The 16923-nt window shown below is 32.9% G+C and overlaps 1 protein-coding gene across 8 annotated transcripts; it reads left to right on the top strand.

The window, feature by feature from the left end:
• The first annotated feature begins 115 nt into the window (after positions 1 to 115).
• LOC148614975 (uncharacterized) lies at positions 116 to 15515 on the top strand. Of its 8 annotated transcripts, none has more exons than XM_088589556.1 (6): positions 116 to 209; positions 4082 to 4129; positions 4582 to 4971; positions 5427 to 5540; positions 7111 to 7201; positions 14490 to 15515. In XM_088589556.1, exons 3-6 carry the CDS (start codon positions 4590 to 4592, stop codon positions 14767 to 14769), a joined length of 867 nt encoding a protein of 288 aa, XP_088445682.1. In that variant the 5' UTR covers positions 116 to 209; positions 4082 to 4129; positions 4582 to 4589; the 3' UTR covers positions 14770 to 15515. The 8 variants fall into 8 exon arrangements, with proteins under 8 accessions (XP_088445682.1, XP_088445681.1, XP_088445680.1 ...); XM_088589555.1 differs by having other exon boundaries at positions 195 to 293; positions 7171 to 7201; XM_088589554.1 differs by having other exon boundaries at positions 195 to 293.
• Positions 15516 to 16923: the final 1408 nt, after the last annotated feature.

The raw sequence follows: 16923 nt of genomic DNA, 5'->3' as shown, positions 1-16923 counted from the left end.
TAACTTAAATCCATTTCCAATCAGTCTCGTTATCCTTAGTTGCGTTTAAAATAATGCGTTAGCATGTTTTGTTTTAACTGCAGCATCAACAAGATTTGACTCTCAAGTTATTTGATAAAGTAAATGTACACACTTTACACAATCGAAATATACATTCGTACTTGTGATTTAAACGGAAATAGTTTATGAGGAGAATAACCACGACGAAAGTTAGTCATAGTACTTGTAGTTTATAAACATGTCTAGATCATATGCAGCATATTTATTGCTAACTAGTTTGCTTCATTTCTCAAGTAAGTGTCCATTTAAACTCACACAATAATTGCATTTTCTTTGACGTAGATTAACCTCGGTGCCCTGTGGGATAAAATAACAAATATTAAACACCTATTTTTTTACATGTTGGCTACATTTCACCACAATCTTGACTACAGACAAGCCTGTGCATTTGAGAACAATTTTATCATGGCTGGACCTAAATATGCAAAACAAAATTCTTTTTTTTACATTTATAAATCCTAAATCGATTTTGTGGTTCATTCTTTATCAGTTCTGCGGAGAGTGCTCAAAATAGATAAGTTTCAGGAAATGGTTTTAGACAATACAAAAGAGTGCCAAATCCTCATGATCTTAAAAACACGAATTAAGAAAGTAATATTAGAAACACCGAGGGCCTGATCTCAGTCTAAAAGAATGTATCCGGTGGAATTTTCCTGGATTAGTTGATTAATGGCAAGCAAAATGACCGAAAAGTTCCGACTTTGAAAAATAAACTGAATCTAGTGTATGCTACGTTCGTATCTTAACACATAGACAATAAATACGTCACCAAAAGTCTACTAGAACTTTGGTAGTTATCGATTAGGCCACTCTAGCTTAAATTTCGTACTCTTACAGACTAAGCTACCTCATATTATATGTGTATCATATCAAACAAATTTCTGTGTATGTTCTACAGATTGAGAAAATGCACATCGAAATTCATGAAAGTTTTTTGAGTAATTTTATATACCGTTTAGGTAACATTTTCCTACTCAGAATTTGGTATTTCTAATCTTTCCAAATCAACAGGCTTGTCTGTAGATAAAGATATATGACTTGAGTAGTTTGTTTTTATCGACTGTTGGAATTTGAGACGCTTTTCAGGCGAAAACCTTAATAATTGTTTTTGTTTTAAACTTGGTCGCCCTTTCAAAAAGAAGTCCCGCTTGACCAATATTCTCTAAAGCAAATCCAATTCAAGCATTAATAGCAATTTAAGCCTTTCATCAATTTTGAGACATTATTCAAACCATTAACCTTAGCATTTTTTCTTAACCACTTCCCCTCCAAAAGCAAATTCCCAATTAACTATTTTTTTATTTATTTATTTATTTTTTTGTTAAAAAACCTCTTTCATCGAAATCTTTAATATCTACTAAATATTCACTCAGGTTTCACAAAATTAGTAAAACTTTGTGAGGAGTGAAAACATGCTGTATCAGATAAATGGATAGTCAGTTGGATAGGTAGGTCAAAAACATAATACTCCTGCAACTCGTCGCATTAGGTATAATTAACTATATAATATCCTAGTTTCGGAGATTTGATACATCGTATCTACCGCCAAAACTTGAGGTTAAGGATATTACAAACACTGTGAAGTCAACCTCATATCTTGATCTACACTTAGAGATCGATAATAAAGGAAAATTGCTCACCAAACTTTACGAAAAACATGATGACTTATCATTCAGAAATGTAAACTTTCCTTTCATTTGAAGCAACATCCCTTTAGCACCTGCGTATGGAGTCTGCATATCACAACTCATACGTTATGCCAAAGATTGCCGTAACTACGCAGACTTTTTATATCACGCAATATTTCGTACAATTAGGCTTCTGGAAGAGGGGTATGTTGCTTCAAGGTTGAAGTCACTACTACAGAAGTTTGTGGTCGTCATCATGAACTCGTGGATCGTTACGGTGTATCCATCTACACCACGAAAAACTGATTTTTCAACATGTCAGTTTTTCTATCCTCTTTCGTCTATCCAGGACTTGACTTTGTATGAGCAAATCGGCGGGTGTTTCTAGAAAAACAGAGGAAGCTTAACCTACCGATGCATCTGACCCATGCCCCAGCTCATTCACTTTTGTTACTTTGTATTTATTATTTAAGTTACTTTATATTCTTTATTGTGATTGTCTGTTTTCCAAGTGTGGTCTTTGTCACTGGATTACATTCTTTTGATTTCTGCTAGAATCTAGGTTTCCTTTATTACTCTTCCATTAATATGTTTATATTTTCTACCAAAACGTCCTGAGATTGGAACATAAATTTCGCTGGATAGCTTGATGTCTAAGCTTTCAACGTTGACATTTTTTTCCGTTTAGGAAGTTAATATGTGATACTTAAATTTGTCTCTTGGTAGGCTATTTACGGAAAAGAACAAAATCATAGCTACATACATCCCCTGATGCCATTACAGTAATCGATAATGATAATATCTACGAATACTAAATCGCGTTTTAGCATTTTGGCATCATTAACAAAAATTAAAATGTCTAACTCAAAACTTTGTTTATAGCAAAGTGCTTTAGATTATCTCTTAGGAAAAAATGATTAGTCGAATTGACACACTAGAGTTTTGTGAAAGGTACTGGGATACCATAATCAAAGGTGTTAATGAGAAGGAAAAACATGTCTATTATTTAAGCCTCCGTATTATCTTCCAATTGGGGATATGTTCAACCCCTTATCAGCGGGTACAGTGATATCGGTCACCGTTCCGCTATATTATTTTTAAACACTTATGGAAAGTTAGCTTTAACAGCATAATTGGTAATCTTAACTTGCATGACAACGATGTCTTTAGAAAAATGAAAAATGACAATAAATACGTCTATAACGAACCAACCCAGAAACATGTCATTTTAATCACTAATCAAAGGTGTAGGGGCATTAAACTATGAATATTGCCTAAAATATCAACTTTGTTGTAATAACATAATAGTTGTTTATAAGATAGTAAAATATATGAATATAAGAGAAAATAATAATTTGTGGCATTGGTCCATTTTAATGACGTCACAATGGTGCCATTATTTTACCTTGTAAATTTGTATTTTTTTTTCTTTTTTCGGACATATTTACATCCACAAAACATATTTGAAGTTGTTTCCTGGGGGTTGACACCATTTTCTCGCCAAAAATATTACCAGAAAGTGACCAAAAAGTAAGAAATTGACAGAATATCTGAATATTGATGAACTTCAAGCAATATTTCTGACCTTATCAGAAATCTATCTATCTTCTCATTTGTAATGGATTCAAGTCTCCAAATTCACAATTACATTATTCAACACTTTAAGATTGGTTTCAGTTGAATTCAGCCAAACAAAGCCCTTTATCATCCCTTCTTCTTTATAGATTACATTTTTAAAAGTAATAATATTAATCATTAAACATCTTTAAAAAGTCTTATTATTTGTACTATGTACTTCAATTTCATAAGTTACTTTTCAAAATACCCTGAAATCATGACTACTTGTGATTACAATAGAAATAAATCTCGAATTGTATGTACGAACACAATATTAAAACATTATATCCTAAATTCAATATGTTTAGTGTTCAAATATATGCATCACATCCTGTCAAACGAATAGACCTGCAGCAGCGCTAAGCTTGTCGTATAAGGCGACTAAATTGTGCTCAGAAACCTAGCCGGGGGCTAGGCGCTCTGCCCACAGAGCAACTGAGATGTGTGCCCTAGGTGGTGGAATGGGGGTACCCTGGCATGTTACATGCTGGGGTTGTCAGGCTATAATACAGAAAACCTGACCGCAACCCATAGTGGTGCACCGTGTTGGGAAAGATGTCAATGTTCCTTGAAAGTTAAATCGTATGTAATCAATATTATCTGGATAACTTTACCAATGTAATCATTAATGCAATATAATACTTTAAAAATGACTGTAATCATTAAATTTATGTTATCGAATACTTGACAAAGTTATTGCAACTTGAACAATTGGACCCAACTTTACCCTCTCATTGATCTAAATAATAACTTTATTTGTCTTCTCTAATTTTAAGAATCGTTTGTTCCTGATCCATGTCCAAAGTATGTTGCAGATTCGACAGGTAAATTTTGTGCTGCATTTTGTTGATATGGTGCTGTAAATTCAAATTTGTCACTTTTTAATTATTAAGAAAAATGCGTCTCGCTACAAAGTCGCCTAAAAGTAAATTGAATGTTGGGAATGAAATGTTTTGGGTTTTCAAATTAAAATAATATTGTTTACAAAAACAACTTAATCGTGATAATTAATACATGTAATAGTGTTTTTAATTATTTTTATTACTCTCTTTAAAATGTACCGTATTTAATGACATAACACAGTTATACATGGGTGACAGCCTAGGTACAGATGCACATTCCAAAAAATATTTAACTAATCATGTCCATGGATAATACAGATACCCATGGCATAAATATGGCAATAGAATGATAAAAAAAAGTTTTGAAATGCATTCACAGCTTATGCTATGATTAATTTTATTATAAAGATTGTTTATATCGTTACATTTAATAGTCGTAAATATGTGCAAGCAAGAGTCTGCCAGTGAACAGCAAGACAATGGCTACGCTAATGTGGATAGTGTTGTTATCCAGGCTAATATTCATGACAATTGCACTTGTACTGTAAGCATCAAAGATGCCATAAACACTTTCCAGCTTTATATATTGCCATACAACTCACTGCCATCCTCCTCGCCAAATACAAGTCTATGTGGACTGCAGATCGACATTAGTATACTGAATGCTGAAGGTCCATCATCAGTTACCACCGTAGGAAAAATGGCTTGTGAAATTGGAAAAGATAGAAAATCCATAGCTTTTTTAAAAAATGATAGACTAGCTTTCAAATCAACAATTATAGATGGAAACTTCACAAGAGGGTATTGCATACAGATAGAAAAAGGTAATATCAAGATACACTACCCAAAATACGGACAGTAAAGATGTTTAAAATAGTAGTTCAAATAGTATACAAGATATACAAATGATATCATGAAAATCAATGATTTTATTGTCATATACGTTTAACTATTTCTACGATCACAATTGTTGATTAACTTTCCTTTGCTTTTTTTTACTTTGTATGATTTTAGTTACTTTATGTTGTTTGTTGTGTATGTCTGTTTTGCATGTCTGGTCTTTGTACCTGGATTACATTCTTTTGATTGCCGCTATACCTTGGTTCCCTTGATTACTCTTTGAAAATAAGCATTATCTTTAAGTCATAAAAATATTGTAGAAGTTATTCTACTGTGATAAACAAAATCTAAAAACCAGTTTTAGCAGCTTAACAGAAACAGCATGTACAATAATATAGTTGAAAAAATAATAACTCGTTCATTTTAATTTTTATAACAGGTGTTGCGAATGATTTAAAAGGGACGCTAGAAGTATCATGTATTTCGGGACAGCAGGAAACATTTCCAGTTACAGAGAAAACAACACCATCTTCCAGATACAGCAAATCAAATGGTGGTGATTTCTATTATTATTATCTATTATATGATTTTAATCAATTATTGACTTTATTTGCCCTTCATAATAGGTTTTCACATGAATAAAAAAAATGACAATACAAATGTGAACTACATAATTATGTAGTTATTTTCAGAAAAAAATCTGAATTGTTTAAAAACCCGTGCAGGTCCGGGTGTCAAACGAATAGGCCTGCAGCAGCGCTAAGCTTGTCGTAAAAGGCGACTAAATTGTGCTCAGAAACCTAGCCGGGGGCTAAGTGCTTTGCCCAAAGAGTAACTGGGATGTGTGCCCCAGGCGGTGAAATGGGGTACCCCTGCATGTTACATGCTGGGGTTGTCAGGCTATAATACGGAAAACCTGACCGCAAACCATAGTGGTGCACCGTGTTGGGAAAGAGGCCACGTTCCTCGCACGTTAAAGAAACCTGCTGTGGTATTCGATAGGAGTAGGAACACAGGAGGCTAAATTGCCCGACCTTACCCTTCAATCCCCTTTTTCTAGTGGCAATCAAAATGTGTCGACCTTATTATCCTTGTGACCCATCCCATTTTTCATTTCATCATTATTTCATGTTCATTTTATCATCCATGTCATGTTCAGTGCCTGAATATAGCTGAAATATTGCTGCTCGGACGTTAAACCCCAACAATCAATCAATCAATCATGAAATCTTAAAAGGCAGACAACAGAAATTAAAATAGCTAAATTTTGTTAAATTCTTCGTTCAAGATATTCCTTGAAAATTGAAGTGTTATTATCCATAAGTATACTTTTGTACCCATACATGTCTTCAGATCTTAGAAGGTGTTTATTTTATGCGCTAAATGTTTTATCTTTGCTTATTGCCATTTACAATTTAACTGGTTGTTCTCCCTATCACAGACATCACTGACTGAAGAAAATCACTTAAACTTATAGAAACAGGAACTTAAACTAGGCTGAAAACGACCGCTTTAAAGATATCATAATGATCGATGCAAAAACTATTTTTTCTTTGTTTCATTCTTTAACACCAACAGAGGCTCTGACTTGGTCTGGTAACAATCAATGCCAAGAGTTGAACATATGATCAATTCATACTATAAATAAATCAAAACATTCTATACAGATCTTGCATGGCTTTTGTGTACAATCTAAACCCTACAGAGGCATACAGTTGCTAAGACATTCCATGCAAAAGTCAAGGATGTCTTTTTTTTTCTTACTACAATGACTTAAATATAATATTAGGTATTGTATGGTATCGATGTTTCATTCACACTGCTATAATCCTCACTTGTTTCTGCGGGTATTTTATTTTCAATAATGCCGCGAGCATAGAAAAAAAAACGCCTTGAATCTATCTAAGAGTTTTTGACACGAAATCAAATAGTCCCTTAATTGGATTGACGTCCGAAATCGCAAACATAAATCGATATACAGTATATTGTAATGATATGAAATATGTTATGTTGCTTACATCAGATTACATCAGGTAGCAATTTCGTTTTTCCTCCAGTTCCAAAACCTTCTCACATTATGACAATCACCTATTTTCTGAAGCATTTCCGTGTTTTTCTTTTAGCTCACTTGCCGATTACAATTGGATCTTCTGCCACAGTTGTTTTTTTACTTTTCTTTATAGCGACTGTGTCTGTGGTTATTTATCGACTAAGGTAAATATTTTTTATCTATGCAACAGCTTCCTCTGATTACCTAAATATCGCTTCCTGATAATCGCCTCATGATAATCTCTACTATCCAGGATGATAACATCTGTACAAAGCATTAATATCAGTAATAGCATTTCAGGATCCACGTAAGGTTGTGTTAAATACAGAATATTTCAAAAATTAATTAAAACGCCGGATCGGTAACTATAAATATTGCATCTTACAAAATATTTCATTTACTTTTGTTAATTTGTATGTATGATTTTAGTTACTTTATGTTCTTTGTTGTAAATGTCTGTTTTCCATGTCTGGTCTTTGTCCCTGGATTACATTCTTTTGATTACCGCTATAACCTTGGTTCCCTTGATTACTCTTTACTTTATTAATCTCAAAATAACAATAAATATTTCACATTGGAATGAAGAAATACAACGTTTAATTGTGTTGAATAAGTAATCCGTCGGTTCAACGCATTAGAATTGCAAATTGTAAGACAAATTAAACAATTTGGTCCAGAAATTCGAATTTTGTGAAAAAAAGATTGCACTTACCTGCTAATTAATACAATATGGAATATTTCCTTTTGTCACAGCAGAGAACTCGCTTAAACGCTTAAACGAGTCAGACTATCACCGCATGATCTAATCAAGCGCTTGCGCCATATGTCAGTCTCCAGCAAAATCAAATAATTTTACCAGAGAAATTGTTACGGAGGGAATCTTAACAGGTAAGTGCAACCTTCGTTCACAAACTTCCAATTTGTGAACCAATTGTATAATTTTATTTCACTCGTTCCACTTACCTGATAATCAATGCAAAATGGATTATCATCAAATTATCAGAGCTGATCTGTAATTGGGTATTGGGTAGGGTTCTAATTTCTCATTCAATTTAAAAAGTATCTATACAATTCCCACCATCTATATATTTATAAACATCTAGTCTTTAAAATTCAATATGAATGAATTAAAATCCAATTAAGGAGCCGTTAAAAAACGAACTGCATTCAATATAAATGTCTAATATGAAAATAAACATATAAGAATAAGAAAAGAAAGAATACTAAGCATCTTGAAATAAATATATATTTTTTTGTCAAGAGAAAGAACACTAGCATCTAAATTTCTTAGATAAAATCTGATATAAGTTGATTATCTTTTCCAGTCTGCCGATTCCAGAATCGACCTAAAAGAAGCTCCTTTGAAAAGAGCCTATGAAGGACTGATCGCTCGAATTGAATGAGCCTTTACTTGAATTTTATTATCATATGCCATTCTTATAGTACTTACAATCCACTTTGAAATTGTATACACTGTGACTGGATTATGAGGATAATTTACAGATAAAAACATTTTTTGAGTCTTCACAATTACGAAAAGTCTCTGTTCTTTCCAAATAATGACGCAAAGCTCTTTTTTATTGATCTAATAATTAAGTCTCTATAAAAGCTGGAATAAATATATTTGTTCCAATTTGACCTGGACGATCTCGCTTGGCAGGCCCATTGCGAATAAAAAAACAACCTTTACTTTTCACATTCACATTCTTGTCACCTAATCTCACTAATGTCACTGCATCTCCCGAAAGAAGATATAGGAATTAACTGTTTTCCCAGTCAGAAATTTTAATTCAGCATTTTTTAAAGGACTTTATTAGTAACTCTAGTACTTTCGGCAAGTCCCATTCAGGAGCCAATTTCACCTTTGGTGGTTATATTAAAACATCCTTTACAAAATGTTTATATTGTATGGGTGTTGATCTACTGGAGTTTTTTCTACATGTGGTAAAAGTGAAGATTACATAGATCTATAACCCGCAATGGCAATATCCAAAACATTGATATGTAACTTTTTTTGTACTGTCCATGTACCTTGAGCTTTCTGAGATAGACCTCTCCCCGCCAAAGATGTGTTGTTGAAGCATCATGGTTTATAAATTGATATTCTAGATGTTGACCAGATCTGCCCTTGGTAACATTTGCTTTATTTAAACACCAAACAAGGTGTGGTTTTTTGCTCTTAAGTAGAGGTATTTGATTCTCTAAATTTTGAGTAGCTGGATTTCAGAATTTCTGCACTAAAATAATGAATTGTAAAATCCGTTCGCTAAATCTTCTTTTTGAACATTTTCCATAGCATTTTTCAGTATTATTTTTTTTCCGTATTTAAATTTTCTAAATTTATGACAGGAGCACAAGATTTCCTAACTCATTTTCTTGGAGGTTTTAATTGAAATCTAGTTGATAACCAACATTTATCAAGTTTAAAACACATTGTTTGTAATTTTCGACCAGCTTTTCCAAAAATGACAAAAATGACCCCCGCAGGTATCTTTGCAAACAACATTTTCAATTGACTTTGTTTACCTTTAGATCTGAGTCATTTTTCCTCCTCATTGGTACGAAAAGAGTATGATCTTGAGGCAGATCCATTATTTATTCTACCACCATATCCTGTACCACAACCACTCTTTGGAATCTTACATCTTATAATTCCTACCACTACGAGTGTTCCGAGATGTTTCCGTCACATTCAGACTCAAACTATTTGAGTTATTTGATGTACAAGTGCGCGTATTGGATTTATTATCATACAGTTCTGGCAAAAGTCTTTAAGTTTTTTTGCTTTTTTCAGTACGATCTTTTAATTTTTTTTCTAAGTCTTGTCCGAAAACATCAGAACTTGTCAATGGTATCGATAAAAGCTGCGGACCTAAGTATTTAATAATAATAGAACCCCAGGTGGTGTCCTCCATGGTTGCTTTTCAAAAAGATGAAAAGAGCTTTTCGACATTGCAAAAATGTCACATACTTGTACACATCTGTTCATATTTAAGCCGTCACTAGTTAAAGATTCTAAAAATGTACCCGAAGCCTGTTGAATATATGCGTTAGTAATAATGCCCATTCTTGAAGCAACCTGACCCTGCTAAGCTAATTTTTTCAATGTTTCTTAAAAGGGGTGTGTTCAAAGCAGTTCGTTCTCTTGCCAACAGTTTCCTTTGTAACAAAGTGGATACCATATCATCCAAAGGAGGATTTTTTAAATGTTCCTCAGATTTATCGTGAAGGGGAAGAGTAATCAAGGGAACCAAGGTTATAGCGGTAATACAAAAATGTAATCCAGGGACAAAGACCAGGCATGGAAAACAGACACACACAACAAAGAACATAAAGTAACTAAAATCATACATACAAAGTAACAAAAGCAAATGAGCAACTCGGACTCCACTAAAAATTGGGAGCCTGGACAAGGTGCACCGGTAGGGTAAGCGTCCTCTGCTTTTCTAGAAACACCCGCCGAGTTGCTCATAAAAAGTCAAGTCCGGGGTAGACAAACGAGGACAGGAAAACTATGACCCGTTGAATAAGTCAGTTTTCATGGTACTGATGGATACATCATAACGATCCACGAGTTCATGATGACAACCATAAAACTTCTGTAGTGATGACTTCAATCTTGTAAAAACATAACCCTGTTCCAGAAGCCTATTTGTTAGATTTCTAGCGCGATACAAAAAGTCTGCGTAGTTTTGGCAAGCTCTGGCATAACGTATGAGTTGTGATATGAACACTCCATACGCAGGAGCCGAAGGAATGTTGCCACAGACGAAAGGAATTCTGAATGAAAAGTCATCACGTTTGTCGTAAAGTTTGGTCAATAGTTTTCCTTTACCATCGATTTCTAAGTGTAGGTCAAGATATGAGGCTGACTTCACAGTGTCTGTAGTATCCTTTATCTCAAGTTCTTTTGGGTAGATGCGATGTATCAAATCCCCGAAATTAGGATTGTTTAAAGATAATACATCATCTATGTAGCGGAAACTGAGATTGAAGGATCTAGCCAAACGATATTCTTTCTTTCTGATCAAAACATGATTTATAATCCTCTTTGTAAGCTGTAAGGTTACTAGGATTGTTTGAATGTAAACTATTTGATAAAATGCCTACTTGGCTTTTATCTAAAACTATTTATACAGACTCACTTTCTGTTTTTGTTTTAGAACTTCTAGATTTCTTACTTCTCGTTGACGACTTCGTGGAGTTTGCTTTTTGTTTTATAATCAGTTGTGACTTTTACCAGAACCATGCCCACATTGAGATTCTTCGCTAGCCGAATTGGTTTTCATTATTACTTTATTGGCATCCGCCATTATCAAAATAATAACAAATGAATTTGAACTGAAACTTCAAAAGCTCCAGCAAAAAATGATGTCAGCTGATTTCGCCGGAAAGAAAGACTGACGTATTGCGCAAGCGCTTGACTAGATCACGTGGTTATAGTATACCTCAGTTAAGCGTTTAAGCGAGTTGTCATCTGTGACAAAGGGGAGAAATTCATATTGTATTGATTATTAGGTAAGTGCAATAAGTGAAATAAAATGATTATGTATGAACGCTATCGCGAACGCTTTAATTTTATAAAGATAAAAAATAAATAATAAACGTAGGAATAAGGGAATAAAAACCAAGGTTACAATGATCACTCGGGTAGTCCCGTTCCTTCCAAAGCGGTGCTTATCTCAAATGTGGTTGATAAACAATTTCACAAAAACGGACATTTGGAGTACAAAAACGAATCTTTAGGAAAGGTGGAGAATGTTTTTTTTTGTTTGTTTTAAGTAAGCCTTAAATTATACTCTCGTTTCAAGGTTTTTCTCATTAGCATTTTTTCTTCATCTGAGCTTTTCACAAATATTGGTTTTTTTTTATTGTAATCGGGCAAGTTTATACACAAAAGATGACTTTCATTTGTATCTTCGTTGTAAAAACAACTCATAAAACTTTATAAATGCAAGTTTGAGATCATTTAAAGATAAACAACGATTTTATCAAAGCACCTAAGCCGTGAATGTGTAAGTTCTAAAGCGGCTGATGTGATAGACTAAAGCGTTTAAGAGCACAAATGCTGTTAGTTTTTACTATTTTACGACCTGAATATCATTGAAAAGTTATGTTAATGCTTAAAAACTAGCAAGCCATATGAACCGAATTCTTTTTTTTTTTCAGTATGATTTGCATAGTGATAGATGAATTATAGGTGCACATGGTTGTTTTTTTTTCTAAGTCGGTTTAGTTATACATTATTTTGCAGGATAGACTTGGATTTTAATGTTTTATTGTTATGAAATGAATAATGACTGAAATAATAGTAGAACATTGCAGGTATAAACGCGTCAAATTTCATTGCCTGAGTGTATAAATGTATTATGAAGGCATATACGCTGTCTGTGCCCAAACTAAACACTTAAACAGTACATGTACATTTGCATAATGTATCTCCTTCATGTAGAAAAGAATAATTTCTATTTCATTTTGAACACCCTACGCTTATTTTTTTTCGCCTGTTTTGCCCTCTAAAAACGTCAAAAAGTATGTAATTCAGTTGAGTGAATATAAATATAGTGGTACAGATATCAATGATCTGTGACCTTGTATATATACAACCTCGGGGTCAAATACCATCCAAAAATAAACAAAAAAGTCCCACTATTATGAGTTTTTTGCTTGTATTTATTTGTTTTGGCGATAACATCAACCGCATTATACGAGCGCACACTTTAAATTCAGCCGTTGTAAAAGCCACATCACTTCATCGAAAAAAAATTGTCATAAAAATTGTAATTTTACATAAATAACTGATATATATGTATTGAATACCATACTAGGTACACTGGCCCCATGCAAAATGTATGCTATAATACGTTTATCTCGAATGATATTAATAAATAGCCTAAAATGACCAAGATTAGTGTCATGGTCTTACAAAATTACACTCTTATCAACTTACAGCATATATCTAATTATTGGAAAGTTAACATTTGCTTTTTAACTAAGAAATGATACAACTAAGTAGTGCATACCTTTTATATTTGATAGAATATAACAAAAATGATAACTCACCTCAGATCTATTTTGTAACTTGTTAAACTGCCGTTTTGCGATAAGCGCCGCTATGGAGGAAACGATTAAGCCGGGTGAGGATTCGAACGGTACTAAAAAAAAACATTATCCAGGGGAAATAACTATACAAAGAAAATAGACACACACACAACAAAAACCATGAAAAAATAAAATAACACGCATATCGAAACTTAAGTGAATGAGAGGCTGGGAAATCACTAAAACCTGAGAGTGTGGACCGTGTTATATCAATAGTACAACATGGCAAAATAATGGACAAACCGGAAGATAAAATAAGCCACTAACTTCCACCGTTCTTTGATACATTTAAAAGTGAAATGGTGGGCTAAACTAGAATTTATGGGTAGCTAAATCATTAGCTTTCATAGTGGCCATAGAAGTTACGGCATAAATTTGTGTTGCACACATAAGAGTCAAATTGGTAAAAACAAAAGTAGTAAATTAAGCGTTAGTATTCGCGACTGGTCTACTCATAATGGCATGATAATTATAAAGTAGTTATATTTTCATTACTAACATAAGTAAGTCGCATGTAATCAAGTGAATACTTACATATGATTATCATTTGTAATTTGTGATTATATTACAAGATAAATATTTAAGAAGTACTCCCATTAAAACTCATGCAAAATGCGATTCATGGTTGGAAAGTCTACATAGTTTTATTTTTGATATTTTGTTATTGTTTTCCTTATAGCAAGCAGAATCTAACACGTGGCTTTTCATATAAGCCTTGCTCATAGAAGATGACATAAAATATAAAGAATGTACTGTAGAATTCAAAATTAAAAGCACAACTCTGCAAAAGACACTAAAATACACCGGACACTTCTGGAATTTCAATGTCAACTATCTCATCAGAAAAGACAGATTGGAATAAATGATTATACATTTCTTCTTATAGACCCATAAAAGAACTTAATAACAGAAATACAAATGTGAATTCTTTCGGGGGGGTATAACTATTTCAGACTTTGCATGATTTTTACAAAGACTGCTACTTAGAATTTCAAGATTAAAATGATTAAAAGGTAATGAAACAAATGAACGCCTTTGACTTTCAAAAAACACCATATAGATGATCATTATAGTTCACCACGTAGGCTAAATTACAATTACAATTGTACATTTTCAAACAATTCTAAATTGCTCGGAAATATGTAATATTTTATTACAATTAATAATTCAAATCGTTTTTGAAATAATTTGTGTGACAAAATAACGATTTGTGTCATATGAAATCATAAACATGTACTTTACAGCTTTCTTTTGATGACAATTAATTATCACGCACTATAGTCATCACTGATATCTTAAATACAGGTTTATCAGTATATTCAACACTGAAAGCAAATATTTCTTTTGAAGATGTGGTGAATCAAAAAAGAGTACCAATTCAATGACAAATACCTCAACTGATCAACACGACAACAATACGTTAGACGATGGCTTAGAGTATAATGTGTTGTATATTTCTTCTAACAACCAGCAACATGATAATACTGGCATTGAGTATGCCATTGTCGATGGGAATGTTGAATCAGAATCATCTCCCAGTGATATTCGTAAAACAGAAAATGAATACGCAACTGTTCTTGATAACAGTAACAAAACTGGGCTCACAGAAAACCAGTCAAATAACGTATAAGCAGTGGTACAGAAAAACGAATAAACAGTCATTCGGGAACTCCAACTGCAATTCATCAGTGCCACCATTTGCATTTAACAAGTTCAGTAAAAAACATTAGTAGCTGATTTCAATGACGAATAGTGTTATTCTGCTTTGAAACATGTAACAATAAAATAGATATTATTGATGTACTGAACTGTTGCAGCAACGATGTATGCGATTTTGACCTGAAATTGTCAGTGACTTTGAAAGGAAAAAATCGCTTTTCAATGTGCCTCATGACATATTTTTCTAGTTTGAATAATATTATTTTAAAGTTGGTGATCATATTAAAAACATTTTTAGTGTGTTTTGGGGCTTTTACAATGAACAAAATTAATGAACATATTGTACATGCAGAGGACGCTTACCTTACCAGTGTACCTGGTCCATGTTCATCGTTTTTAATTGAGTCTAAGTTGCTAATTTACTTTTGTGTGTATTGTTTTGGTTATTCTATGTTCTTTGTTGTGTGTGTCTGTTTCCATGTCTGGGCTTTGTCCCTGGACTACATTCTTTTTCATTCCCACCAGAATCTTGGTTCCTTTGATTACTCTTACAGTACAAAAATAATTTGAAAACCTCTAAGTCATAAAACACAAGATAAGATTTTCATTCTAGTGTAATATTTTTCATTCCCTTCATTTGACAAACTATTTGGAATAGTAGGTTGGATGATTTGGTATAGTAATAATCAGTTGCTGCAAATATTCTCCGGAATGGGGGGGGGGGGGTAAAAAGTAGGCATGAGATTACGCATTTTTTCGATCTCAAAATTCTAATATTTTGTAGAGAATAAATTAGTATTCTCTCTTTCACAGCTCACTATGCAATATGTAATTACATCACTATCTACGACTCGAAAGCAGATTATGTCTCTAAATTGGACAACATGCATTACTTTCGTTTGAAAAAAAAAATCAGAAATTTACAGTAGTTAATATATTCAGAGAGTAAAATCCTTCTTTGGGAATGCATTCAAACATTGCCTCATATGGGGAGAGTTTTATAGCTAATTGGTCACAGCGGGTTTTTTTTTAAACTGGACAAATTTGATTCCTGTTGACGAGAAACTTGTCATGTTCATCATTTTTGTAGCCAACTGTATAATTCTTCTTTGAAGTGTCTGTTCCTTTCTTGAGACATCTTTACATTACCAGGGTTTGCGTGAGTTGAAATTTTCTTATTCTTTTGACTTAATTTCATGTAAACTCTTTACGGCGAACACTTTTTCTTAATAGAAATAAATACACTTAATATATTGATTCGTTAGTCCATTGGAATACTAAATTAAAGTCAGTAAATACATGTAAAAATAAGATATATTTCTAGTAAACTAATGTATTTACTTGGATATTTTAGTCAGTAGAAAATGCATGTACATATAATTACTAATTTTTAGTAAATACGTGTATTTTTTAATTACTTATATTTTCTGTAACATATACATTAAAAAATTACAACAAAAAATATGGTATATATATATTTAGTTCTATATCTCGAATAAAGAATAAAATCATATGAAACACGAGGGAACAAAAACATTGCAAAGAAGTTCATACAGATCCTGAATAAGTATGACAGATGTTCGGTCTAAATGATTCTTTGTCTGACTTGAACTATTATATACTTATTTCTTTAAGACAAAATAACGCCACTTCCAGTTGAATTTTTGTTTGAAGAAGAGTGCATTATAAGAGAATTTTAAAGTCTTAATTCAATTTGATCAGTAAATCAAAAAGATACTCTCACTGAATTTTACACACAATTAAAAAAAAATTTAGATTGAATATATACCAAATGTATTATTGAAATCCTTACTACAATGTCATCTATCTTTGAAAGGGTAAATTTAATAAAACTTAATCTAACAGTGCAATACATAAATATTTATCATACATTCAATTTCTGGCTTTTACACGACTAACAGAATTTTAAAGAACGTACCGTGAGCCCTCAACATCAATGTGTCAAAACGCAATGACCAAACCATCCCCTCCGTGAACCTCTCCCTCCCACCTCCCCCAAAACAAAACACAAGAATATCGAGTGACTCGGAAATTAATTATGCAGTATAAATCCGGGATTGATCAGATATTGAGAAGGAAGAATTCTACTTCCCCTCGTAGGTAA

The sequence above is a fragment of the Perna viridis genome, chromosome 6, assembly GCF_037379345.1.
Source record: "Perna viridis isolate PV_CMFRI_1.1 ecotype Kerala chromosome 6, ASM3737934v1, whole genome shotgun sequence".
In the NCBI taxonomy this organism is placed as follows: Eukaryota; Metazoa; Mollusca; class Bivalvia; order Mytilida; family Mytilidae; genus Perna; species Perna viridis.
Note: the sequence above shows the minus strand (reverse complement) of the source record. Positions and strands in the feature narration are given on the sequence as shown.

Coding starts and splice junctions, on each gene's coding strand:
- LOC148614975 (XM_088589554.1), top strand. CDS start 239: ATGTCTAGATCATATGCAGCATATTTATTGCTAACTAGTTTGCTTCAT. Junction 5,541..7,110: donor CAGATACAGCAAATCAAATG/GTGGTGATTTCT, acceptor TTTTTCTTTTAG/CTCACTTGCCGATTACAATT. Junction 7,202..14,489: donor GTGGTTATTTATCGACTAAG/GTAAATATTTTT, acceptor TTTCTTTTGAAG/ATGTGGTGAATCAAAAAAGA.